Source organism: Petaurus breviceps, unplaced genomic scaffold (genome assembly GCF_028583685.1).
Source record: "Petaurus breviceps papuanus isolate PSGF00001 unplaced genomic scaffold, PetGlider_PUasm1.0 207, whole genome shotgun sequence".
Taxonomy (NCBI): domain Eukaryota; kingdom Metazoa; phylum Chordata; class Mammalia; order Diprotodontia; family Petauridae; genus Petaurus; species Petaurus breviceps.
This window is the reverse complement of record NW_027185850.1, coordinates 17,368,226-17,393,689: the sequence shown is the minus strand read 5'-3', so window position 1 is coordinate 17,393,689 and position 25,464 is coordinate 17,368,226. Positions and strand designations below refer to the sequence as shown.

Below are 25,464 nucleotides of genomic sequence, written 5' to 3'. Positions count from 1 at the left end.
TGCAGGGGCAATCCCCATTTTGGGATCTTGTGATGACAGTTGGAGACATGGGGCACCCGCTGGCACAGTAGGTTCCTGTCCTTTGAGGATTTCAAACCAAGGCCTGATGACCACCCCTTTGAAGGGGGCTCGAGTTCAGGTCCAGGTCAGCCTGGAGATGCTTAAGATTTCGTGAATTCTTGCCTCCTGAGTGCTCCCCTACCTCTACCCAGAAATGAGTGACTTTCTCATTAAATGCCAGACCTGACCATGCCCCTCCCTTCCTCCCATCTGCAGGATAACAGTCACTCTGTCTGGCATTGAAAGTCTTACCTAATTTTTCCGGGTCCATTTCCCATCACTCACCCCCTGGCTTCTGGGTCTGCTTGTTCCCCTGAACACGTTTCACTTCTGGCCTCCACAAGGAGGCACTCCCAGACCCCCTCACTCTTAGCACCTCCTCTTCCCACAACACTCCGTACAGCTGGATTGGTACATGATTTGCACTTGTGCTTTTCCCTTGGGTGTCAGAACTCTTTTTCACTCCTAGCTCCTAGTATAAGTGCCTGGCACACAGCAGGTGCTTAATAAATGCTTGTTGAAAGAAATAAGAAAAAAGCCAAACTTGGTTTTCCGTTTTTTTATTCATCTTCCCTCTTTGCGGAGCTTTTCTTTTCATTTCTTGATCAAGGCAACACCCCAGAGATCCCTGGGTCTTCTAGCATAATCTACAGTAGGTCCGCTCCTCCTGATGAAGATGGTGCATATTTGTACAAATAAATGCCATCCACATACAGTGCAGGTCTGTAACGTCACAGCTTTGCTTGCACATAACGCCGCAGATCTGAAGACAGTCAAATTCATTTTAGTTAATTGCATGGTCAAAACACACTGTCCCCATGGCACACCTGGAAACATTACTTATGAAATGTTTTACTAGGCATGGGAGGAGTCTGAAAGAGTGGCTGCCTAAGAATGTCCAGTCAGGCTCTTCTGAAACACAACTGGATAGTCACATCCCTGAGAAGAGGCCGGACCCGCCTGGTGACCTTCTCAGATGGGGGAAGAGTCTAGGTCAGTCCCGTGGCTTTGGGACCTACGCGGCCCACAAGTTTCACAGGCTCACTGATTCAGCTGGGGGAAAAGATGGGGGACAGAACACATTCCATTTAAAAACTGTCCTGGCACTAATTCACAACATACTTGTAATTTGGAGAAGGAGATGCTAATGCTTTAGGCCCTCAGAGATTTTCTAATCCAAACCCCTCACTGTACAGGGGAAGAAATTGAGGCCCAGAGAGGTTGTGATTTGTTCCAATTCGGCGAGAGCCTCTGGCTCAGTACAGATTTGCACATTGTGTTGTCTAAGAATTAGCTCAATTCCATGTTAACAAGAATCTGGTTTAGGGAGAAACACTCAATTCTGCAAAGCGTCTTCAGGCCCAGCCCGGGCAGGACAATCTTCTCCTCCAGGGTCTCCCGTATACGGCCAGCCTCTCCCCTCACTAACACACATAGCTTCCCCATTGCTGCCAAAGCCCTACTCCTGAAGCAGGGATATGACTAGGGCATGCCTCGATCAAGAAGCTTTAGGGGCTCCCACTGAGCCCAGGATAAAACAAGTGGCTTTACTGGGCATTAAAGCCTTTCGCCATCCAATCCAATCTACCCTCCAAGGCTAACTACACATCAGTGCCCCTCACACACTCTACATTCCAATCTCACAGGCTGACTTGTTCACTTCTCATACGTGATCGCTAACGAGGCCACCAGCCCCCTAGTAATATGGGGCAGTCACTGTCTCACATTCCTGTGTGAAGCCCGAGTCCTCAGCACGGCACCTGGTAAATACTTGCTGATTGATTATTAATTAGGACGCTGAGAAGGAAGGGGGAAGCAGGGAGGAGTGGAATTAATCAAATTTTCTTAGTAACTGAGGATTAAGCAGAATGCCCTAATTTCAATCAATTAACTAATCAGAATTTATGCCTTAGTAAATATTATGCAGGGAACATAATTGGTTTGTATGAATGACTGCCTCGCAGGGATTTTTCTCAGGATGGGTGATCAATTCCCAGTGCAGATGAGGAAAGGCTAAGAAATTGTCCCCAACACAGATTACACAGATTGACTCAAGGATGGACCCTGGAATTAAAATAAAATCAAACAAAAAGAAATCACAGAATTCTAGACCCTGGTCCCCTCTTTTCCTTCTTGCTTAGAAGCAGCTGAGAAAAGTCTTAAAGGTTAAGTGACATAGCCCACAGTAAAAGTCTTTTTAATAATGGCAAAATCATGAGTTTGGATTCTTCTGTAGCCAAGGGACCAACTCGGCTGGATGCGCCTCAGATTTCCCTTTATTCTAACAGCAAGCGGCTATACATGCAGACTAGCTAAACCTTTGGCTCTCCATTCTTTCAGTCCCTGGAATGAACTATTTTCTAAGGTGAAAGTGCATGCACATGCGCGTGCACACACACACCACTTTTATCTGTTGCTCATCTATCTTCCATCCCACCACTGACTTGCTGCCTGTCCACACCGCCCCCCCCCCCCCCAAACAAACAAAAAACCCCAAAGCTTCATTACATTGAATGGTCAATGGTAGCTGGTGGAAAGACATTGAAGAAATTCACAGGCAAATGAAAATGGAGGGCAGAGACAAGAGGCCCGACCTCATCACCCCATCCACAGGCACACAGGCACAGCCATGCCCTCCAGTCACCCTTCGGGGGTGAGCACCCTCGAGGTGATGGCCCAACGTTGTCTGACTGCAGGAGGGTTTACACACTGACTTATATGCTACAGTCTGGATTCTTTACTAGATAAGCACTGGTCTCACAGCTGCCATTGCTGCCAAAACAGAGTACCGGGGAAATGCAAAGCTGCGAAGGTGGCTTTTCAGGAATGCCATTTTACCTTTAAAATAAAAATATCCACTTATAAGCTATCCCAGAGACAGCTGGGGTGGACACACAGGGCAGCCCTCGCCAGCCGTGCCCTTCTCGGGTTTGCTTCTGTAACGGCAAAGGAACAAATTCTCTACTTGAATCAAGAATTCCTCAACAACGTGGCAGTTGGTCACTTTGCCCAGAGTCTTCCTTAGACACACCAAGAGCTGGTTTAAGAGAAAATGTTCACCGTTAGTACATTACAGAACGGATGCATTAAATGCTTTGCAGAAGTGACACTTCACAGGTTTTCAGGGGAGGGGATGGAAGCTAGAGTTTTGTGGAATTCTTCTCCCTGGCTAAGAACACATGCAAAGGCAGGAGGTTCATGGGACCAAGAGGTGATCCTGGGAAGGATCACTGCTACAGGTAAGATCATCATTGTTTTCTAAGGCTTCTGTGAACAACCACTTCATGAGGCAGGGCAGGCAACATTAGCCCCAGCCTACAAATGTGCAAACCAAGCTCCAACTTCTTTGCGTGGCCTGTCTTTCTATGGATGTCCTGCCACTGCTGATGAAAGGGAATCTGGCTATTGATGAAAGCCTTGTTTCTCCATTTTGCTCCCTTAATGCCCTTTACCAAAAGCCCGATACGACACACCAAAGGAGAACCGTTCCCCTTCATGGAGTGGAAAAGCTCCTTGTGCTTCATGGCCCCACAAGAATCACAGAGGCAGGAGGAGGTTACGTGATTTTCTGATTATACTTATTCCGATCTACTGACTCTTGGTGTTGGATGGTGGGTGCTTCTCTTTACTGCAGAAGTGAGCATGGGTTGTCTTCAGTGTATGAAGCGAAGCGCTCCCATGTGGGGGCGGCGGCTCCCTGCCCTCCAGAGTTCTCGGAGGCTAGAGGAGTGCTTGGGAAATGCTGGGGAGGGGCTGCCTGGTCAGGTACACGTTGGACAAGATGCTCAGGTGTAGAACTGTGATCTTGACCCCTTTGGTGACTATGTGACCCACAACATTGAGCTGCACCAAATGAGACATCTACCTTATGTACAATATTCAGAATACATTTAAAATGCTCTATTCCAAACGTCAATGCACCCTCACTGGTCTCAACTCCTCAGATGAACAAAGACTTAGGGCTGACAGAAAACTAAACAGCTACTTTATTTCCCCTGAGTTAACTCCAGCGCCTGAGTCAGGAATTACAAAATGCTGGGACCATAGATCTGGACATGGTCCCCTAGCCAGCCTCATTCACCCACCACCAGAAGCACTGATCTCCTGTTTAATGGGCCAGTCCCTCAGCATCCTGCCTGGGCTCCCCACAGCCCCTCTCCCGATTCTGAGCAGCGTTCATTCTTGGCTGTTTTGAGTCCAGGGGGCCAGATTCTCTCTTCTGAGGCTCGTCAGACTATGGCTAAGTCTGACCCAGGTTAGCCCTTCAAATATGATCACCTCAAAGATAATTCTTTAGGATTAACACCCGTGTTTTTTTTGTAACATCCCATCCGGCAGTCTTAACACTGCTTAATATTCCCTGGGGCTGCTTCAGCCCAATACTGGACCTGATGCCCCACATGGGGTCTGACCAGGGTGAAGGATTGCAGGCTGACCCATCACTCTCCTTTCTGTGGGCATCTACTGACGCTGCCTGAGGTGACATGGGCCTCCCTGGCTGCCTCTGCTGTTGACTGATCCCAAACTCCTCCAGTCCAAGAAAACATGGCTTTTTCCAATGTGATAACATAGGTACAGAGCTCTGCACACCTCAGAGTGCACTTAATGCTTATCATAGCATCGCCGTCACCACCTACCTAAATTGGTTTCCACTCACATCCACCATCCTGCTCTGGCACAGAGAGCTGACCTTTGGAAGCCTCATACAGGATCTCAGGCCGTGCCTTACACCTACTGTCACCTCACAAGCTCTGGGACCCAGCACTGCAGCTCTGTGTCCTGACCCTGTCACCTCACTGTGTCGGCTCTACCGGCTGGCTCTGTCCAAACTCATGGAGGTTTAGGCTACCTGTCCTAAAGCTAGCAAAGGCAAAGCTGAGCTTTAACCACAATGCTTTTTATACTCAAGAAAATGAGGAAAACCAAGTTTATCCCTCAATGCTAACAAGTGTATGCTAAGACATCATCATTTCATATGTAAGCCTGGGCACCAAGACATGTTTCTAATTATCTCTTGGAAATTAATTTTAGAAAGGGAGAAGTAATAAAAGGCTACATGGCAAATTCATCCATGAAGCATTTGGCACCATGGGATAACACACAGAGAAGAACAGCTTCAGATACTGCGAACAATGAAACCAGTTTTTAAAAGACAGCTTACTTTCTGCAAACAAGTCAGGTCAGAATCCCGGTGAAAGATTTTATCCATAGGGACGCCACTGTGGGAAGAATATGAAAAGAGAGTAAGGAAACAACAGGAACTGATCAGCCTGGGGTGGGAGGGGGCCAATCTGACATTTAACTTGGGCTTTCTTTAAAGCGTGACTTAATGAGGACGCACGGTAGCTCGACAGTCAGACTATACCTCGGGGACAGCCAGTAGTTTTCAATCATCCATCTTGTTTTCTCAAACACCAACTCCCATTGAGGTTCTCCTGACATCTGCTCTACTTGGAATTTGTAAGGCACACCTAGGAAAAAGCACAGCAGGATAATTCCCATGGACCACTGTTCTGTATTTCTTACACACAATGTGTGAGGTGAGGATTCTTACATCCTGAGTCTGGGCCTGTCACACAAGGCCAGGACTGAAAGACCCTATTTCACCAAAACATAAACTAACAACAGATTACCGTCACCTGGTGCTTTAAGGATGCCCACAGGCCTTCCCTACCAAAACCTCAGTTTACAAATGAGGAAATCCAGTTTTAAAGAAGCAAAGGGATGTGCTCCAGTGGAGCACAGGGAGTGTCCCACCTGGGATCCTCCTGGCTCCTTATACAAAACCTCTTAAAGGCTCAGAAAGGAGGGAGATGGGCACGAGGGGAGGCTGCCATATATTGCTCTGGAGAAAAGGGTCAGGACCCATGCTAGAAGGGGAGGAATTGGGAAAGATGAGGCATAAATGAATGGTTCCAGTCTAGGGAAGGCTCAGATAAACAACTCTTTCTCTGCCCCAGCCTCTATAGCAGGCATGTATGTACACATATATGTATGTACATATACATATGAAATAATGTAGAGTTTTATATATATAAACTCAAACATAACTAAATCTGATTATTTAAAAAATTCTGCCTTTTTAGTTAAGCAAGGACTATTCAGTGCTTATAGATGGCAGGCACTGTGCTGGATACTGGAGATACAGAGTAAGCTGGGCCGTGCCCTCAGGATGCTTACATTCTGGGGCGGCTAGGTGGCACAGTGAGTAGAGTGCCAGCCCCAGAGTCAGGAAGACCTGAGTTCGGATCCAGCCTCAGACACTTAACACACACACACAAAACCTGGCTGTGTGACCTTGGGCAAGTTACTTAACCCCAACTGCCCTCCAAAAAGCTAAAAGTCAAAAAAAAAAAAAAAAGCTTACATTCTGTTCATGATCAGAAACACATCAATGCAGGATGCACAGACTGCAAGTGGGTGGGAGGAATGACTGAGAGAATAAGGGAAGGCCTCTCCAAGGAGGATTCATTCATTCGTCTTAAACTAAGCTTTTGTTCATTACTTCAATCTGCCCAGTCTGGTCCTAGGCAACCTTTCTTTTTATGTTCTGGTTCTCCAGGTGAGGTACACAAGTGAAAAGCCTCCAAATAGAAGCTACATTCAAAGGTCTTTTCTTGAAAGTTTAGTACACAAGATTAGGTGTGCTCTGTAGGGTAAAAATCAACTGATTCATCAGTCCAACTGCTCATAGAAAGCAATGGAGGGGGAGGGGAAGAGAAAGTCAGGAAGAAAGGAGACATAATGATCCCCATTCAAACGATGGAAATCCACTGGTGAAGTGCTTATCCAGCACCTCCTAGGTGAATCTCAATTCTAACTAAGATAAGAAGGAGAAAGAAAAGAAAAGAATGAACTCTACTTATGGCCCCGTAGAACAGGGTGTGCACATACCTACGGAATCATCAAGCGCTCTCCAAATACCAAATCACATTAAGAATGTTTTTCTGATGTGAAGTACTGAATGTAAACCAGTGACAACTGCCTTCTAGACCTGTTTTCATGCCCTTGAGTATTCAGAAAAAACAAAGCCCTTGGGCTCATACTCTGCCTATTAATAACAAGCACAGAGCTTAACCGCAGGAGACTAAAGAAGTGATGAAGAGAATTAAAAGTTAAAACAGAGGAAATCAATTTTTCAAGGCATTTCTCAAGGAATGCTCAAACATTACTAAAATTCAGAACTCGCTCCCTCCTCTGAGGCCTAGGACGAAGCTGCCCTTGCCTCAGCATCCATGATGCCTCACGAGCCAGCAGGACGAGGGTTCCCAGCACCTTTGTAGAGATGTGCAAACAGAAGCGATGGGGCCTTGCCGCGGTCATGCAGCAACAAGAGCCAGGACTTACTTAAGCCTGGTTTCTGACGATTGGTCAGTGACTAACAGTAGCCCAATTTACCAAAACAGTCATCTGGAAATTACAAAGTAATCTCCAACGAAATAATGTCACGGACTGTTCTGAGGGTTTTGGATGGGGCTGTCTTTGGCACTGCTATGGAGATGAACCCTCTGCCAGTGCACTTGACTCCCTGCACTGAAACAGCCTCTCAGAGACTGGCCTCAGGCAACGAGAGGAGTGGTGCCCTGGGCAGAACCCAGGCCCAGGTCTTCCTGCCCCCAAGGCCCACTCTCTCCCTACTCTCCTAAGGCTGTCATACACTAGATTTACGTGCATGTCTTCAGGCCTGCACCCAATTTTGAGCTTCACGAGGGAAAGAACCACTATCTTACCAGATATATTTAAAGCCGTAAGGTATATTATGAATGAGGAACATGAGGCCTGAATGGCTCCCAGGAAGCAGTACCAGAGCTGGGATCTGTCCCCAAGCTTCCTGACTTGTTTACTACCATTCCCTGCCATTTCAGATGCCCTTCCTCTCTCTGAGGAGACGGGCCCACCCACCCACATAAAGTCCTGGTTCAGCCTATCTTCCCCAACAAAGTGCTCTGGGACTGTCCCCCCAGCACAATCCCTCCTTCAGCAGCAACAGGAAGTATTCAGGAGACATGTTTAGATGCCTGCTTTGTGCCAGGCCTCATGGGACAGTTTCCCACAGTAATCTGCATTTTAAAGAAGAGGCTGTTGGCAAACCATGCCAACTGACAGGCCTGCCTGGGTAGAATTTCAGGTGGTGTCACATCTGGCCAGCAGTCAGCTCTCTGGCCAGTGACTCGCTTGCTTTAGGAGATCCTGAATTCGGGGACCCCTCAGAGCTCTGAACATTCCTCCCACGGCTGCCCCAGGAGTGTGGGGGAGGGGAGCAACCATCTCTGTCTGGGCTGAGCTGGGGAACCTCTGTCTATATCACCCAACTCCCTTGGGGGCAAAAATCCCTTCTCAGCCAGTTCCTGTGATTTAAAATTCCAAGTACTGAGGACAGGAAATAGGCAAGAGTTTTCATCTGATACTTACGGTAAGAACCATCTGAACTAATTTCATCACTTATAACCAGGCAGGTAATTTGGGAATATGGTAAAGGATTGTTTCGATTATATGGGCTAATGATCATCCCAATGAACATTGCTCCACCTCTGGAGAAATAACTCTAAAACAAAGAGAAAAAAAAAACCAGGAAAATGCTGAGTTACAACTACATAATTTAAGAAGCAAGTGTTTATCCCCACCAGTAAACATAATTAACATCCATGGAAAAGCAGAAAAAAAACTAAAACCCTAATTTGCTCTTAGCATCAGAAACAAACAGGCACCTCCTTATTTCTGGGTGTTGCTATAAATAAGAAGAAATCCTGGCCTTCAGAGGCCTGGGTGATAACAAGCAAAGGGGGCAGGGTGGACGAGCGGGTACTTCCAGCTGAGGACAAGGTGGGAGGCGCGGGGTCAGCTTGGTTTGGGGGGAGGTGTGCTGCCCTCCTTCACTCTTGGTTAGCTGAAGGTGAATGAAAGCTGGCCTTAGAGCTGCTCAGAGTAAGGGGACAGTGGTGGGCTGGTCATCTGGAAGTGGCGAGCTGCTGTGGGCACCACAAGCAGGGCAGGAAGAAGGGAAGGCATCTGGAAGGGTTGCTGGGCTGAAGCTAAGCTGTGGAGCTGAAATTTAAAGTACATTAATAATTCCATATACAGAAGAGATAGCAAGGCATAGTAAGCAGAGGGTTGGCCTTTGGGACCAGAACGACTTGGATGCAAGCTGTGCTGTTGCTCTGTACTAACTGTGGAATCCTAGGCTGTGGTCATATGACAGGCTGCGTCACCAGAGGGTGTTTCCTCACTATAAGTGACCACACCAGTGAAGTCACACTCTCTTCCCGATGACCACAAGGAGCCTGTCCCCGATGCCCCATTGAAAGGAGGGTACCCAGGCCTAAAACGTATCATCTCCTGTCCTGTCCCACTGCCTTCCCCGCTCCCCCATCCAGCATCAGGCACCCCTCGCCCCACAACATGCTTCAGTTTCTTTTTACGTGTCCTTTCTCTCATCAGATCGTGGGTTCCTTGAGGGTAGGGCTGATCTTTTGCCTTTCTTTCTGTCTCCCTCCAGAGCTCAGCATAGCGTCTGGCACATAATAGGAGCTTTATGAATGTCTCCTGAGGGAGTCTCTCTTTCACACACACACACACACACCTGGTATTTGGCTTGAGTGTCAATATCTCGAAGTGAAGGGTTCGGATCAAAGGCAGGATGAGAGTGGTACCAGCCAATGACGCTGAATCCTCGGTCGGCCAGGGCCTCTGATGCTTGGGTTTGGGATACTGGGTCCATCTCACATTGCAGTCCCGTGCTCAGACTGTTACAGGGCTCAGCTGCACAGACCTATTGGTAACGATCTTCTAAGATTACACTGGAATACTAAACTCATTTAACTTCATGCCTCCTCTCCCCTACACATGTGACATCGAATGACCCCAGCTTCAGAGGCCTCTTTCTCTGATTAAGCATAAATCACACTGCCTGGCCGTGGGGTGCTCAAGAAAGAAAGAAGGGGGGCGGCCAGGTAGCACAGTGAGTAAGAGCACCAGCTCCAGTGTCGGGATGACCTGGGGATTGAATCCGGGTTCAGACACTAAGCACCCACCCAGAAACACCTGGCCGTGTAACCTTGAGCAAGTTACTTAACCCCAATTGCTTTAAAAAAAAAAAAAAAAGAAAGAAAGAAGGAAAGAAGGCAGGCCACGAGGGCTGAGGCACTGGCGGTGTCTTCTCAGGCACAGACAATCCACGATCCAACCAGAAACAGGCGCACTCATACTGTCCCATCCTCCGGGGGCTTCCCCATATCCCATCAGGGTTCTCATGGGCCTGGGTTATAAGACACAAGGCCCATGGCAGCCTCCTTCAAAATGAAGCCTGTCTTTTTTGGGGTCATTCAGTTGTCCTCTGCCCCCCCCCCCCGAACTTCATGGAAAGAATTTGGGGAGAGCTCAAGGGTGAAAAGCTTACTTACCTCTATCACCTTCTCAGACTCCAAGTATCTTCCTCCTAAGAGACCAATCACTTCTGCCATGGAAACATGAGCGTGCTACAAGTAACAGAGAATACACTTGGAAAAAGCATACACCGCCAGGGTGAATGAAGAATCAAGACCAGCAATCTGGGGAGGGCACTTGCTGAGGGAGGCAGGGTGGCCTGGAGGATGTGGGCCTTTCAACACAGGGCTCCCCACCACCACCAGCCTCAAACCCATCCTAGATGTTAGGGGGACAGGTTGAGTCAGACTAATGAAAGCTCTTCTGTGGAAGAACATCAGGGAGAAACGCCCAGAATCAGCCTCTGGAGGAGGGAGGCAAGCAAAGCAGGCCCTGCGATGCTTTAGAAACAAGAAACTCCCAAATTATAGGTTTTGCTGCTTATTCTCAAGGAAGCAGCCAAGGGATATTCAGATATAAATGAAACTTAATAGAATAACAATGATGATAAACAGTCTGCAAAAACTCACATTAATTTATTCTCTCTAAAATATGGGAACATGCAACTGTTTGGCTTTTCTCCAAAAGAAAAATCTTATTTTTAGATTCTTTGTAAAGGATAGTTAAGTTCCAAAATACACGTCTTCCAACTGTCCCTTATGCCTGCAACAAAAATATACGAGAGTACAGATCAGATGACCTGGGCAGCTTGGCATCCTTACCAAATCCATTATTAAAAGTGCTTCTGAAGCCACTTGCACCTGAAACGGTTCCTGAAATATAAGGGAAAGACAGCATAAAGATAGAGGAAGTGCTGCCAGTGGCCCCCACCTGCTCTCCCTCCCCAGCCTCCCCAGTCCAGCCCAATGGGCAGCACCTTGCTTTGGCTCCCTGGACTGGCTCTCCCACAATGACTCTACTGAGGCTTGGCCCAAACCACCACGAGCCTCACCTTGGCGCCTCTAAGCTCGCTCACTCACACTGACGGTACTTATGGCCTGTCTGCCCCCTGTAAGCCCAGCCTCTCAAGCCCCCAAAGGATCTCAAAGAACCACAAAGTAAGGGCCAACCAAGGGTGTCAGGGTGACGCATGCTTGAGTGGTGGAAGGAGGCTGTAGTGGGCTAGCAATGGCAACAGCATGGGAAAGGGAGCAAAGTGACTGGGAGTCTGGACAGCGCACTGGGGAAAAGTGTGGAAGGCTATGGACCAGAACTGGCCCGGGGTAATGGTCCAGGGAGTGGCCCCAGGGACAAGATCCTGAGCTATCCTTTGGTTCATGCAAGCATCCTTCCTTATCTTTCTAAGTGCCTGTAGCAGGCAGGGCTCTTGGCCTGCAGTTGATGGAGCTCCAAGGGATCCACAAACTTGGATGGAAAATAATTACAACTTTATTTTTTACTAACCTTCAGGTCCTTTGCAATCCTATGTATTTTACTGGCTGCATTTAAAGCCAAGATGCGCAGAAGGGGCCTGTGGACTTCATCAGAGACCACCTGGCGGAGGGGTCCAGGACACATAAGAGGGGAAGGAGCCCTGGCCTCTGGCCTGTCTGCTCAGACACATGATGTCACATGTCTCTCTGTCTTACAAAGCCTAGTGGAGGGCTGAGCACATGGCAGTTCTCCATGAGAGGAACCCCCGAGTCACACAACAAGGGGCAACAAGTACCTGTTTTGCTTCACTGAAGAGACTGCAAGGAATCAGCTGGAAGGGGTCAAAGGAGCTGCAAAAGGAAACATTTTTCCCTTTACTACAACTAGTGGGAAAAAAGGACCAGGAAGGTCACTCCATTAATATTTTTAAAGTAACAACATTAATAGAAGCATCACATGAGAAAAGCAAACTTTGGTGGCAGAGTATTCCACAGTATGGATCCCAAGGTACAAATGGGTAAACACTGGAGAGACCTTCCCAGGCCAGAGAGCTCTAACCCCTGAAGTAATGGTTGAGGGCAGGACAAGGGGAGGAGCCCTAAGCACTTTGTGAAGACCCCCACTGTCAGGGGCTGTATGCAAAGGCCCAGATATGATGGCCCCAAGATGGGAGAGTATGGATGGACTGTGGGCAGAGCTGGGAGAGTGGTACCCTCACTGATGAGACCTCAGACTCCCTGCTCTCCTAGGACCATTGAAGGGAGGCACACTCTGCCCAGACAGACCCCCCCAAGGACAAAGTACAAATCTGCTAGAGTGGAGGTGGTAAAGACAGTAGTTAGCAGGAGGGACCGTGGTGCATCCACACCAGCTGAGGACCCATATTGCCTGCACAAAGGATGGCCCCCCAGCCAAGAGCTTAACAAACACTAAACGTTAAAGAAGCCTATATGGCCTGGTTGCTTCTGGGGACACTGTTTCCTATCATTCTTTCAACCATTTACACCAAATAACCCTTTCCAAACAGCCACGGTGTTACCTTTTGGGGAGCTTGGGAGCTCGGGGAGCTTTGGTAGGCTTGTTTTTTTCATCTTCCCTCCTTTTGGCTAACTCCTCAGCAGAGAGATGCTGGAAACAAAGAAACACTTGATCAAACAGTAGCAAGGATAAGGCAAAGGCTGTTCCAATCTACTGTGTCAAAGCTAAATCTATCTGAAGCCAGGGCTCCCCACCTCCCCCCCACCCCCCATGACAGCGCCTGCATCTGCTGCTGGACACAAGAACAAGTCTCAGCCTGAATAGCTGAGAACTGGCCCCCTCCCACCCAAGCTGAATGTCTAGACAAGAAGCCGGGTCAAGCAGGAGAACAGGGGATGCTGGAGGTTGGCGTAAGGAGTCTGGATGACTTTGGTCACGTCTCTATTACTTACTGAGGAAAGCCACCATTTAAAAAACAAACCAAAAGGCCCCTTCAGCTTCTATTCAGGCTAACACAAGAAAAGCCTCCATATGCAAACAGTTTACTCAGATGCCTCCTCCTGGCAGAGGTCACACTTTGGCACTAGTGAGGCTGAGGATGTGAGTGCAGTACCTACAGGGACCCTGGAGACAGGTGGCTGCCATAACTCTGTTTCCCCACCTTGGAACCAGTGAGTGCCAGGGAAGTGACCACCTCAAGAAAAAGACCCAAAGGCTTCAGTAACAACCTGTGGCCATGGGCAAAGGGCAAAACTGAAATGAGAACCAAGCCCTGAGCACTTATTAAGAACTTATGGTGTACTCGGTGCTAAGGATTAATATACAAATGATGCAACAGAGAAACCCTCTCACACAGTCTCCCTCCCCCCCACCCCACACACACCCACACCCCCTAAACAGACTAACAGCAGACACAGACAACAGACACAAAGCTGACTGGGGGGCTGAGCAGGTGGACACTCACATGGATGCCAGGACTCAGGAAAGGCTGCAGGGAGGGAAGGGAAACCCTAAGTAGAGGGGAGGATGGAGGGTATCCAGGCCCGGGACTAAAGCACAGAAGTAGGGATTGGAAGGAAACAGCAAGGCCATTTGGGGTCAGACCCTGAAGGGTGTCCGCAGCTAGAAAGAGGAGTTTCCTTTCAGATGATGGGAGCCCTCTGCTCACTGAGAAGGGAACCACGAGGCCAGTGGCTGAGCTGAAGGGAATCCCTCTAAAACCAAAGACAAGCTGTCAACGTGGACCAGCCATGCTGCAACATCCTGATAGGCCTTGTCTGGCTCTGGGAGCTCAGGTCAGGGTTGGGGGAGGCACCTTCCTATCTGAGCTCTCATTTGGGGGATGGGAAGCTCCTCAGAGCCAGGATCAATGTCAGGGCCTTGCTCTAACCCCTTGTGCCCAGTGACAGATGAGAGTCCCAACTCCACAGAAGCTGCAGATTAGCAGGGTTCCCTGCAGGTAGGACACCTTCCTTGATCTGGGAGGGAAAGTGTTTTGGGGATGGCAGGAGAGTCAACCCCTTCCAGAAGTGAAGGAGGCAGTGACAGGGGCAGAGTCTACAATGTATTTGAGGCTCAAGGATACAGCTAATGAAGAAATAGCCTCCTCTCAGATAGGGAAACTCCATGGTTTGTGGCACTAGGTCTCTAAGGGCCTTCCCAAATGTTGTGACTTTTCATGTTTCCTAACTGCCATCATTTCTTTTACCCCATTTCTAGTTTGTCCCTCACTCTTCATCTCTCTGTCTCTGTCCCTCTCTTTCTCCCTCCCTTCATTCAGAGAAGGACAAGTTACTAGTGAGGGAGGGAGAAGGAGGTCAGGTTTGTAAAACACGGGCCTCCGGGGGCTCCAATGTGGATGTTACCTCAAATGTCTGTCCCTCCAAGTCCCGGGCATCACACCAGTTCCCCCATGGGTCTCGAACTCGTCGCCTGCGAGTGCGCTGTAATAAGAAGATTAAATGAAATGTTATCAATCTATTCATATCAAATCACTGACAGTGATGAAGTTTAAAATGATGACCCCTCTAATCAATGCAATTATCTGACTCTAACAGAATCCTAGCATGGATAGAGATATTAACACCATTGGCAGAACAGGTTGTTTTGGGAATACGTTTACATATGAATCTGGAGGTGCCTGAATTTTAGGGTTTTTTTTTTTTTTGGCTTTAGCAAAATTATACAGAATGCAGCATGGAGTGGAAGCTAAGACAAGTGAAAGGTTAAGTGAGATATTGGTAAAAAAAAAAAGACATTCTACCTGCCAACCCACTGAATGGACATGTGAAAGAAACCTTCAATGATGTAGAAAGACAGAGAGAGGGGGAGAGAAGAGGAAAAGACAGAGGGAGAGACAAGAGAGCAACGGGAAAAGAGGGAGGGAGGGAGACAGCCCCAAGCCAGGAGGCCCCGGAACACGGCTCACCATCGACTGCAGCCGCTGCGCGAGCTGGTAGGCTTCTTCCGCATCTCTTCCGTCTCTGACTCGAGTCTTGTCAGCAGGCTGTGGTCTGTTATACACGGCCTGCTCTATGGGAAGCCAGAGAAAGCATCGACTTTTATTGTTTTATGAAATGATTTCAGAGGAGACTGACTGACATTCAGCAGATACAAGGAAGGATAGGGTGCTGGAAGTGGGAAAGTCCTGGGTGGGGAAGGTGGCCTGCCCACAGTGCCAGCTCTGAAATGCTCAACATCCAGACCTTTTCCCAAGCCATTGCAGAGGGGACCTCAAAAGCACTGAGCTCTCATCCCTCCCTCCCTGGCTCTATGAGCTATCCGCTCTGGGGATGATAGTCAGCAGCAAAGGGCCCTTTAGACTGAGCTGTGGGGACCAATGAGGGCAAAGGTCACAGGGGGCAGCTTGGCGGTTCTCATGCAGCAACACGAGTTTCCAGAATAATCCATTTTGTACTCAACAAAATATCCTCTATGCTCAGGGCACTTTCATTCTAACAGAGTTAAGGAAGCAGTCCCACTCTGTTTCAAAATTGGTTAGAAATGTGTCTCCAGTCTAGTTCTGGGGAGCTTTCCTGTCTGGAAGCAAAAGAACATAGTGATCACCCTTCCTGAGTGTCTGATGACCAGAAATGAGCCTCCAGCTTAACTGTCAGGGGTGGGTTTGTCAGTGAGAAATGGGTGAGTGATGCCTGTAGGTGGTCCTGCTGAAAACACCTCTTGAAATTCACTCCTTTATTGGACACGTGCATCCTTATAATTCAAAGGGACAATCTCTTCTGTTTTTAGAGGCTTCTGTTCTGTGGAAGTTTGGTCTAATTACTTCCTAATCTCCACTTACATACTATAATGCTAACTCAGTAATAAAAGATAAAAATGCAAATTTAAAAGACACCCACAGCTGAGGGATGTGGAGCTGGGAAGGAACCTTGGAAAAAAATAATGTTAGGGCATTGTTCATTTAAATGAAAGCTGAGCAACCACTGTTTTCTGGGATATCAATTTGGTCACTAATATTCAAGCAACTTCTAAAAGGGGTTTTTGATATTTGGGGTCTTAGCATATCACCTGCGTTTTTTAAGTTAAGTGAGTAACATCATAACTGCTTTAAATTCCTTTTCCTTTATCTGATTTTTAAAGCACAGTACTATTAAACATGGGGCCAGATTGTCTTCTATGAGAAATTTTCAAAGGCAGGTCAGAAAGAAAATGTTAACAAGCCAATCTAAAGAAAGGCTTCTTAGCTAACTTTTCAAGACAAAGTCTCTTCTTTGAAGAGATCAAAGGCATTAGCATGTGCTGCAAAGATAAAAATGTAAATAACTTTTTTTTCATTCTTACCACATCCAAAATTGATGGCTCCTATTAATTCCAGGTATGTGTGTATCCGTCCAATGCAGTTCACATCACCACAGTTCTTCAGGCCTGGACGCACTGAGGTCTTATTCAAATATTTTGGTTTGCATTTTTCCCTAATGTTTTGGAAATATAAAAATAAAAATTTCACTTCTACAAAACATTTGAATACTTGTCATTTCTTAACATTTTCTCTCTTAGTGTGTAGTCAAACTTTCCAATGCTTTCATATAACTTTTCTCAAATGAAGCTGTCCGTGCAAAGTAGGAAAGGTCCCAGAAGGAAAGATTTCTGTAATAGTTAAAATATATCCATTCACTTAAAAAGTTATGCAGTAACTAATAAGGTACAGCAGCATCATTTTTGCAACTGGATTTTTCTTTTTTTAAAAAATATTTTAGTTTTCAGCTAAAGAAGACGTGCAATCTTATATTAACATATATGTACAATCACATTAAGCATATTTCCATATTAGTCATATTGTAAAGCAGAATTAGAACCAAAGGAAAAAACCACAAGAAACAAAAAAAGAGAAACCAGTCTGCTTATATCTGAATCAGCCTCCACAGTTCTTTCTCTGGATGTGGACAGCATTTTCCCATCATCAGTCTTTTGGAATTGTCTTAGATCCTTGCATTGCTGAGAAGAGCTATGTCTATCAAAGTCAGTGCTCATAAAATGTTACTGTTATGGTCTACAGTGTTCTCCTGGGTCTGCTCACTTCACTCAGCATCAGTTCATATAAGTCTTTCCAGGTTTTTCTGAAGTCTGCCTGCTCATCATTTCTTACAGCACAATAGCATTTCATTACAATCATATACCACAACTTGTTCAGCCATTTCCCTAATGGATGGGCATCCCCTCAATTTCCAATTCCTTGCCATCACAAAAAGAGCCGCTATAAATATTTTTGTACACATGGGTGGGTCCTTTTCCCCGTTTTTCTGATCTCTGGGATACAGACCTAGAAGTGGAATAGGTCAAAGTGTATTCACATTTTTATGGCCCTCTGGGCAGTTCCAAACTGCTCTCCACAATGGTTTAATCAAGTCACAACTTCAACAATGTATTAGCGTTCCAATTTTACCATAGCAACTGGGTTTCTCTCCAATGTAAAAATTCACCAGATTTTAGTTACAAAGAGGCTGGAAATTATAAACATGCAAATGTAGACATGGTGCTTTTTGGAAGTAAGCTTAGATAACTGAATTTTAAACGTGTTTCATATTAAAATACATTCACAGTTCATTCCTGGGGAATATCTGCATCATATTCTGATACAAAGTGAATTGTAAAGTTTAAAATGGAGGCAGTTACATAACGGAAAGGCGACTAGTTTTGGAGTCCCAGGCCTTGGGGAGAATCTTGCCTGGGCTGCTTAGTGATGATGTGATCTGGGCAAATCATCAGTTCCTTCTCCATAAAGGGAAGGACTGGGGCTTGATGACTGGTCTCTGGAGTCCTCTTCAGCTCCATGTTTACAATACTCCTCTGCCCCTTGGTCCTCTGCTCAAACTATTTCTAAGGCCAACTATACTAGTTGTTGAGAACATCACCTACACTAATACAATTACAAGAAAATGATGTCCCTCACTTAATATCCTATACATGAGGAAATCAATGATTGTTGCCAACAATCATGACAATAATAACTGACATTTACATGGCATTTTTCATGTGACACCATCTTATATGTACTCTGAGTCCTATGAACCAACTCACAGATGAGCAAACTGCGGTTGAGAACAGCCACGTGAGCTGCCCACATTCGGACACAGGTCTCCCTGACTCCAAGGCCAGAATCTGCGGTGCCAAATGGACTCCATGTGGTCTTTCAAAGTGGATGTTTTGGTGGCTGAAGCCTCCCATCCCTCTTCCAAGACACCCCCCCCTTTTCACTGTCGTTCCTTCTCCCCTCGGCGTCAGTGAAGAATTGCCCAGCTCCTGTCAGGAGATCCCGCTCAGCCCTGTTCTGCCAAGATCAGCGTGGGACCCTCAAGCCCAGCAGGGATGGTGTCTGCACAGACCAACACTGGTCAGGACTCTTGTGCCACCACAGACCATCTTCCAGGCCTCCATCTCTAGCCAGAAGATAGATGGACAACTCAGGACCTTGTGGAGCCCAAAAAGGAGAAGAAAGGGAGGAAGAGGAAGAGGACAGCTGCAGTCTTTTCTTTATCCCTGACACACTTCCCTTGGTGAGGTCTCAAAGACAGGCATAAACATGGAAAAGCTGCTTCTGGGGAGGAAGGTCAAGGCCAAGCCGGACCTGAAGCTGGTAAGTCTGAACAAGCTCAGCCATCTGTCTGTCACCCTCTGGCAAGGGGCACCTGCATGTGGAGCCCAAGAGCTCTGGTGCCGGGCAAAGAGGAGGCCTGGGTAGCCTTACAATGTTCGGCAAATCTTCACTCTCTGAGCCTCCATTTCCTCATCTGAAAAATGGGAACTCTACCTACCTCACAGGCTTATGTGAATATGTGTGGGGAGAAGATGGAACCTTTAAAGTGTTGTGTCAATATCACGTATTATCATAGCTCACGGTGACACAGCACTGGGGAACCCAGTCTCCCCACCATGCACAGAATGCTCTAACTCCATAACAGGAGCCTCCCTACCAACAGGACCAGCCCACCTTCAGGATGGCAGAACAGGAGGATCATAAGGAATCTCTGCACCCATGGCCCAGGGCACCAGCCCCCGGGACAGGACTCTCCCGAGGCCTCATGACTCCACACCCCCCATGCCCACTGCGCTAGCAGAGGAGGGCTGACGCACAGAGCTTCCTGAGGCCTCCTCAGCAATCTCCTCCACTCCTCACTCGTCCTTTTCTCACCATATTTATGCCTCCCATCTCACCCCTGCTCTTCTCCCCGGCCAGGGACCAGGCCCTCACCCCGTCGTTTCCACAGCCTCCTTCCACTGCAGCCCAGCCCCCACAATGCTGCCAAAAGAATTCTCCTTAAGCTCTCCTAGGGCCTTGTCATTCCCCTTCAGCTCCCTAAGGCCTCTTTTGCCCTTGCCCCTCCTCCAGGACCCGCCCTGCAGGTCTGGGCCAGCCCTCTCCCTCCACCTCCTCCATGAAGATGCTCTTGGCTCCCCCCTCCTGATGTCCTTAGGTCATTTAGACCCATCTGTGATCTGGGGGCCTCTCCCCTTAGAAGGGGCACAGGGCCTGGCGCAGAGGAGGGGCCAAGGACGTTCACCACAATTGGCCTGGCTTCCTCCTCTCTTTGCCATCTTCCTTGTTGGTGGCTGGTGGCTAACACTGGACTCAGGATCAGGGAGACCAAGCCTGTGATCAGACCCCCAAAAGCTGTGAGTTTAGTTAAGTGAGCCTTAGTTTCCCCATCTGCCCAATGGGCATGTGGTGACCGTGGATGCCCCCCAGAAGCATACTGCTCAGCTAGTCAGCTGGCTCACCACCCTCCCCTGGCTTCCTATTGCCAACTGGGAAAAAAGCAGAAACTGCTCAGCATGGTCCCTTCTGCTGGCCCTGCTGCCCTGAACACACCCTTTAACATCCCAGACAGACCGAGTCTTTCCAACAAGTCCCTGGTTTTTCTACCTCCACACCTTTGCTTGAGATACTCTCTCCTCTCAAACCTTCTCCTGGCCCGTTTTTGCTCTTGCCATGTTCTTCATAAAGCCTTCCCTGAGTCTGAGCATCTCTTCCTCAAATCTTTGGAAAAAGGCAAACAGATGCCAGGTATGTGCTGTTCTATGAAACAGAAATGTTCTACTGACTCCGCCTCCCCACAGTCCACCCCCTCTAATGAACAGATGCCGATCCTGGGACAGAAAGGGCTCAAGAGATAGAGCTTCAGGAAAAACAGCCATAAAGTGGGAATTCTGAATACTGAGTCCTGCCTGGTTATGAGCCTAATTAAAGGACACACGAATGGGAACTGGAGTCTCAAAATGTCATTCAGATACGGTTTTTTCTTACCACTGATCCAAAATGTAATTCCTAATCTTCAAATAGCGTTCTGGAGTCTTGGCCTGGCGGCCCTCAAAAAACTCTGGGATGGCCTGCTTCTCCTCCTCCTGAATGGCATCTCTGTCCACTGACGCCTCCTGCTCAGGCGCCCTGAGCGGCTCCGTGTCCTCTGGGCTCTCTTCGCCCACTTGGCAGGAGGGCCGAAAAAGCACCTCGCGATTGAGGACGTCCTTCAGCCCTCGGCCAAGCTCTGGGCCGGCTCCCTGCTTGCCGTCCCCCAACAAGGCACCTCCTTCTGCACCACCACTGAACCTGGATGTCTGATCGCCACACACCTGGTCACATCTCCCACCATTGCAGCTGGACTTCTGCAGCTGGGAAGTGATTCCCGAGACAGAGAACGCTTCCCTCTGCCCTTGTGAGGCGCCGTGAAGGTCCTTCCTGGGAGTTGCAGAAATGGCAGGGTCTTGTCCCTCAGGAGGAATGAACCCCTGGGGGTCTGTTATATGGTCTGCATTATTGGAAACATTGAATAAAAGAACACTGCCGGGATTCCTTAGTGGGGTGTGAAAAAATCCATCTGACTCATCAGTGATGTCTACTTCTTCATCATCGGATAGCACCTCGATTTTTACAGCATTCAGGTTGGGGTCAGCAGGCCCCTGAAAGCCTAACGAAGCCCCAGAATGCTCCCCGGCAAGCGCATCTGGGGCCTGAAGGTGGCTGCTGCTCTTCAGTGTGGCCACGCCTTTCCCCACACCATCTAATTTTGTCTTATCAATTTAAAAATAGAAAAAAAAAACAAGAAAAGGAAGAATTTACAACGTAAAAGGCACAAAGGGAAGAGAACATTAACCTGAGTCTCCTTGATAGTTCATTTCTACACACATGCACACACAGACGCACACTCACACACAGACCTTATTCATCTGCCTCATTCATTCAGGCTGTGGTCACTCCTATTCACCAAATAATTGAAACCCTGCTGTCATCGACAAGAATGACAGCATGGCCCCATTTCTCTCTCTGTAAGATGAGTGCTGGACATGCTCTTAGGTGGGATTTGGTCTCTAGCTCTGGGGGCTGAAAACAGAAAACTAGAAGTGTCCAGAGAAGGGCAACGAGACTGGGGAGGGGAGGCAGAGGGAAAATAAGAGGGATCTCTAAGCATTTAAAGATCTGGGGTGTGGAAAAGTAACAAATTAGATGCCTTGTCATTGGCCTGAGGACCTGTACCCCACCTGTCTGATCCTGGCACAGTCACCTCCCTTCCAGGTCAGTCCTAATCATCTGTACAATGAAAGGTGGGACCTTAGAAGCCTCCAAGCTACAAAGCTACGATCCTGACCCAGAAGTCATGGGTGAAAGCTGCAGACGGATGGCCTATGCTCAATGTAAGGCGAAGGACCCTACTGAACAGAAAAAATGGCTAGAGCCAGGCTCCCAATTCAAATATGAACAACAAATATCTCCCCTGGGGGGGTGTTATGTAAGCAAACCCTGCACAGGGGGACTGAGGGTCCTCCTAGAGGTGTGCTCAGAGGGATGACGAGGAGTAGGTGGGGCATGGACCACCTAGGTCACCACAGCGGACACTAGGCAGGGTTTTTTTTTTTTAAGCAATCGAGGTTAAGTAACTTGCTCAAGGTTACATGGCCAGTTATTTCTGGGTGTGGTGCCAAGTATCAGAGCCGGGATTCGATCCCCAGGTCATCCAGACACTGGAGCCAGTGCTCTTACTTGCTGAGACATTTGGCCGCCCCCGCAGGGTGTTTTTGTAAGTGCATACACCACATCTCCAAGCTTCACAGAACCTCCAAATGATAACTTGGGTGGGTGACGAGGGCAAAATTTTCAAATTTGGGTGGGCTCAGTTAAAAGAATGCTGGATCTGGAAGCAGAAAAGATGAGTACTCTTCATTTTTGGTAATTAATCCTGTGGTTTTGTTTTTGCTAATTCAAGACTGTATGCTAAAACCACATTTTAAAGTTAAGGAAATCATTCAATTCATCAAGTAATTCAACAGCCATGGTGTGGCAGGCAGGGGCTGGTACACAAACAAGAAAGTCACTCCTACTAGAACTTCAGAGCTGGCTTCTGTCGGCCAGTGTTGAGCTAAGGCTCAGCACTGACTAAGGACTAATGCTATGACTTGGGGAAGGACATCAACATTTCCTAGACTTTTCCTCCTTGTCTAGCTCGGTATGTTTTGAGGATGTGCATCACTGATTGCCAGTTTGCATCAGTAGAGTCTGAACGATTTAAAACATGACATTTTATAGTAAGATGGCCAAGTCTAAATTGAAAGTCCAGTGTTTTCTATTTATTCCATTCAATGGGAGGTGGTTTCTTTTTTCTGTTTTTCTAAATGTAACAATTGACCATTAACTACACAACTTAGGGCCTACTTACCTTCTTCCTTAAGTACTGTCTGGCATAACTCCTGACTTGTAAAACACTGCGGCTTCCTATTAGTTTTGCAATTTTGGTCCACCTCCGACCAAACTTGGCCTGCCGTAGTAAAGAGAAATTTTAAAATGTTTGTGTTAGCTTGGAAATAGAGCCTGGATAGGTATGTCTTCTAAAAAATTACAAATTAAAAAAAAAAAAAAGGAACACTAATCACAAAAACATTTTCGTTTTCCTTCAAAACCAGTTTTGAGCCCCCAGTTAATCGAGTCGTAATTTACTGCTGATCTGTAAAAACTAATGACCCTATGCAGTTAAGTGCAGGACCTGGAGTCAGAAAGATAGAAGCCCAAATCTTGCCTGAGACACTTAATGCACCATGAGCCTATGGCCAGGCTACTTTGTTTTAGCAGTTCTCTCATTTGTAAAATAGGGATGACGTCAGCCCCTACGGCACAGAGTTATTGTGGGGATAAACATGAAATAACACGGTAAAGTACTTTGTAAACCTTAAAAACAAAGATAAAACCCATGGCCCCTCCACCCTAAGCAGTGCAATCATTCCTAATTATGTGGGTTTTTAAAAGATAAACAATCCACCAATCTATACCTATCCATATTGATGAACAGGTATATAAATAGAACAAAGCTCTTTTAGAGTCCAAGGACAAAAGTCAGACACTAATTATTCATGAGAAAAGATAACAGGTTTCTTTTTTCATCTTTAAGACCAACCAAATATTACTACTACTCCCTAGGGACAGGCCTCTCACAAGGGCATCGGCAATTAACTCTGGGGCTTGTTCCTCAAACCCCCAACAACACCTGTCTACACTGGATCCTCTTGTTCTAGGTAAGTCTACTGGTATTCTCTGCCCAACTAAAATACTGACAAAATGGCTGCCTTTGCTCCCGTACTGCTCAGAAAAAAAGGTAGAGGAAGAGATGTGAATGCTATCTGCATTCAAATATTACCGTGGTGTCACAGTGAAGATAAAATATAAAAAGTTCATATTTAAGATTCAATTGCACTGATTTCATTTAGTAATTTCTGAGATGTATAAACAAATTTCCAAAGAAATGAAAAACTCTATTTTGTACATTCAGCAGCATTTAATAGTAAACATATTCTATACAGTTTGTTTTTACAGAGGGGTACAGGGAGAGTATTTCACATTTGTACTGCTAGGTGCAATTTTTTCCACACTGATTACCTATAAACATTTAAATTGATCTTTATGAAGCATTTTTGCAAATAGGTTGTTTCTGGTTTCTAACCAAAATGAAGCCATTTTGATTGCTTGAAGAATTCCAAATGCCTGAATTAAAATGAAAATTTTCAGGCAATTGCCAAGATATTGTTAATGATCCAGATGGGCAGGCATTAGGTAAAGACACACCTAAGAACTAAGGATTTTTCACTTTTTGTCTTGATACTTGGCATCATACAGTCTAATTTCTCTAGGTTTGTTCTAGGCCAGAAAAAACTTCTTTTGTGGGTTAAGGTTGCTAAAAATAAATGACAATGATTTTAGTGGCTTACTATATTAGGCATCATATTTTGGATCTAGTTCATTATTTCATTTACCTCTAGAAAAAAATGTGACAATCATAAAAAAAATTTTGTATGTGAAATATAGAACACTTAATCTCTTCCCTAGCAGCTATCACACCTATCTGTGCCTAGGAACAGCCAGAGCTGCTAAAATAATTTTATCAGAAATGACAAAAAGGTTCTTCTTTACCAGGCCTTGTTCAAATAGCTCTTTTTCTCCCACTGTCCACTTGACTGAGTGACTGGCTGGCTTTGTAGGTGACTGAATTCTAAAAAAAAGAGGGGAAAAGAGGTAACATGAAAAAAGGATCACGAATAAAGAACTTACAACCAATACAGCCAGAAATCATATGGTTATAGATTGCACTTAAATTCTGAGGCCCAGATCAGGGAAGATACAAATTCAGGGGTACTTGGCAGGCACATTCTTTTGGGGGGGAATGGGGCTAACACCAGGGAAAAACCATAATGGGACCAAAAAATGACATCAAGCAGGAAGCAAGATTAGTCAATACTTGCTAAATTATCAGATCATAAAAGAAACAGGAAGCCTTCGGACCTGCATTCCAAGCTTCTCAGAAATCAATCTCTCTTTCCTTCCCTCCTTTTCTAGAATCTTGCTTCCCTTCAATCCCCTTTCTCCTCTGACTTTAGAATTTTTGCTTTTTGACAACTCTATGTAATTAATGATAAGAAAAACCAAATGAGATAAAGAAGTTCTATATACCGTGTTTCCCCGATAATAAGACACTGTCTTATTAATTTTTTTGGACAGAAAAACACCAGAGGGCTTATTTTCAGGGGAGGGCTTATTTTAATGAACATTGACAGCAATTTTAATAAACAGGTAAATGTGAACAAAAAAATGTACCTTTATTCAATAAGCAAATCACTGGGGAAGAACAGGATGATGCGCTCACTGCTGCAGCTCTGATTGGATGCAGCTCGGAGCGCAGCGTGCGGTTCACGGGG

The 25,464-nt window shown here is 46.6% G+C and overlaps 1 protein-coding gene across 6 annotated transcripts in view; it reads right to left on the bottom strand.

Annotated features, from left to right (window-relative positions):
* Positions 1-604: 604 nt before the first annotated feature.
* LOC138164933 (deubiquitinase MYSM1-like) overlaps positions 605-25,464 on the bottom strand; it is a 31,323-nt gene continuing 6,463 nt past the window's right edge. The window contains exons 5-21 of one of the 6 annotated variants that reach the window (XM_069092908.1): positions 24,683-24,761; positions 22,941-23,039; positions 20,537-21,300; positions 16,576-16,706; positions 15,203-15,306; positions 14,640-14,717; positions 12,836-12,924; positions 12,092-12,146; positions 11,827-11,916; positions 11,145-11,195; positions 10,461-10,535; positions 9,641-9,829; positions 8,473-8,605; positions 5,426-5,531; positions 5,222-5,279; positions 2,899-3,097; positions 605-1,113 (exon numbers count right to left, since the gene is read on the bottom strand). In XM_069092908.1, coding sequence (XP_068949009.1) covers positions 2,927-3,097; positions 5,222-5,279; positions 5,426-5,531; positions 8,473-8,605; positions 9,641-9,829; positions 10,461-10,535; positions 11,145-11,195; positions 11,827-11,916; positions 12,092-12,146; positions 12,836-12,924; positions 14,640-14,717; positions 15,203-15,306; positions 16,576-16,706; positions 20,537-21,300; positions 22,941-23,039; positions 24,683-24,761 — 2,272 coding nt within the window. In that variant the 3' untranslated portion in view covers positions 605-1,113; positions 2,899-2,926. The other 5 variants (XM_069092907.1, XM_069092910.1, XM_069092909.1 and 2 more) reach the window with 5 other exon arrangements.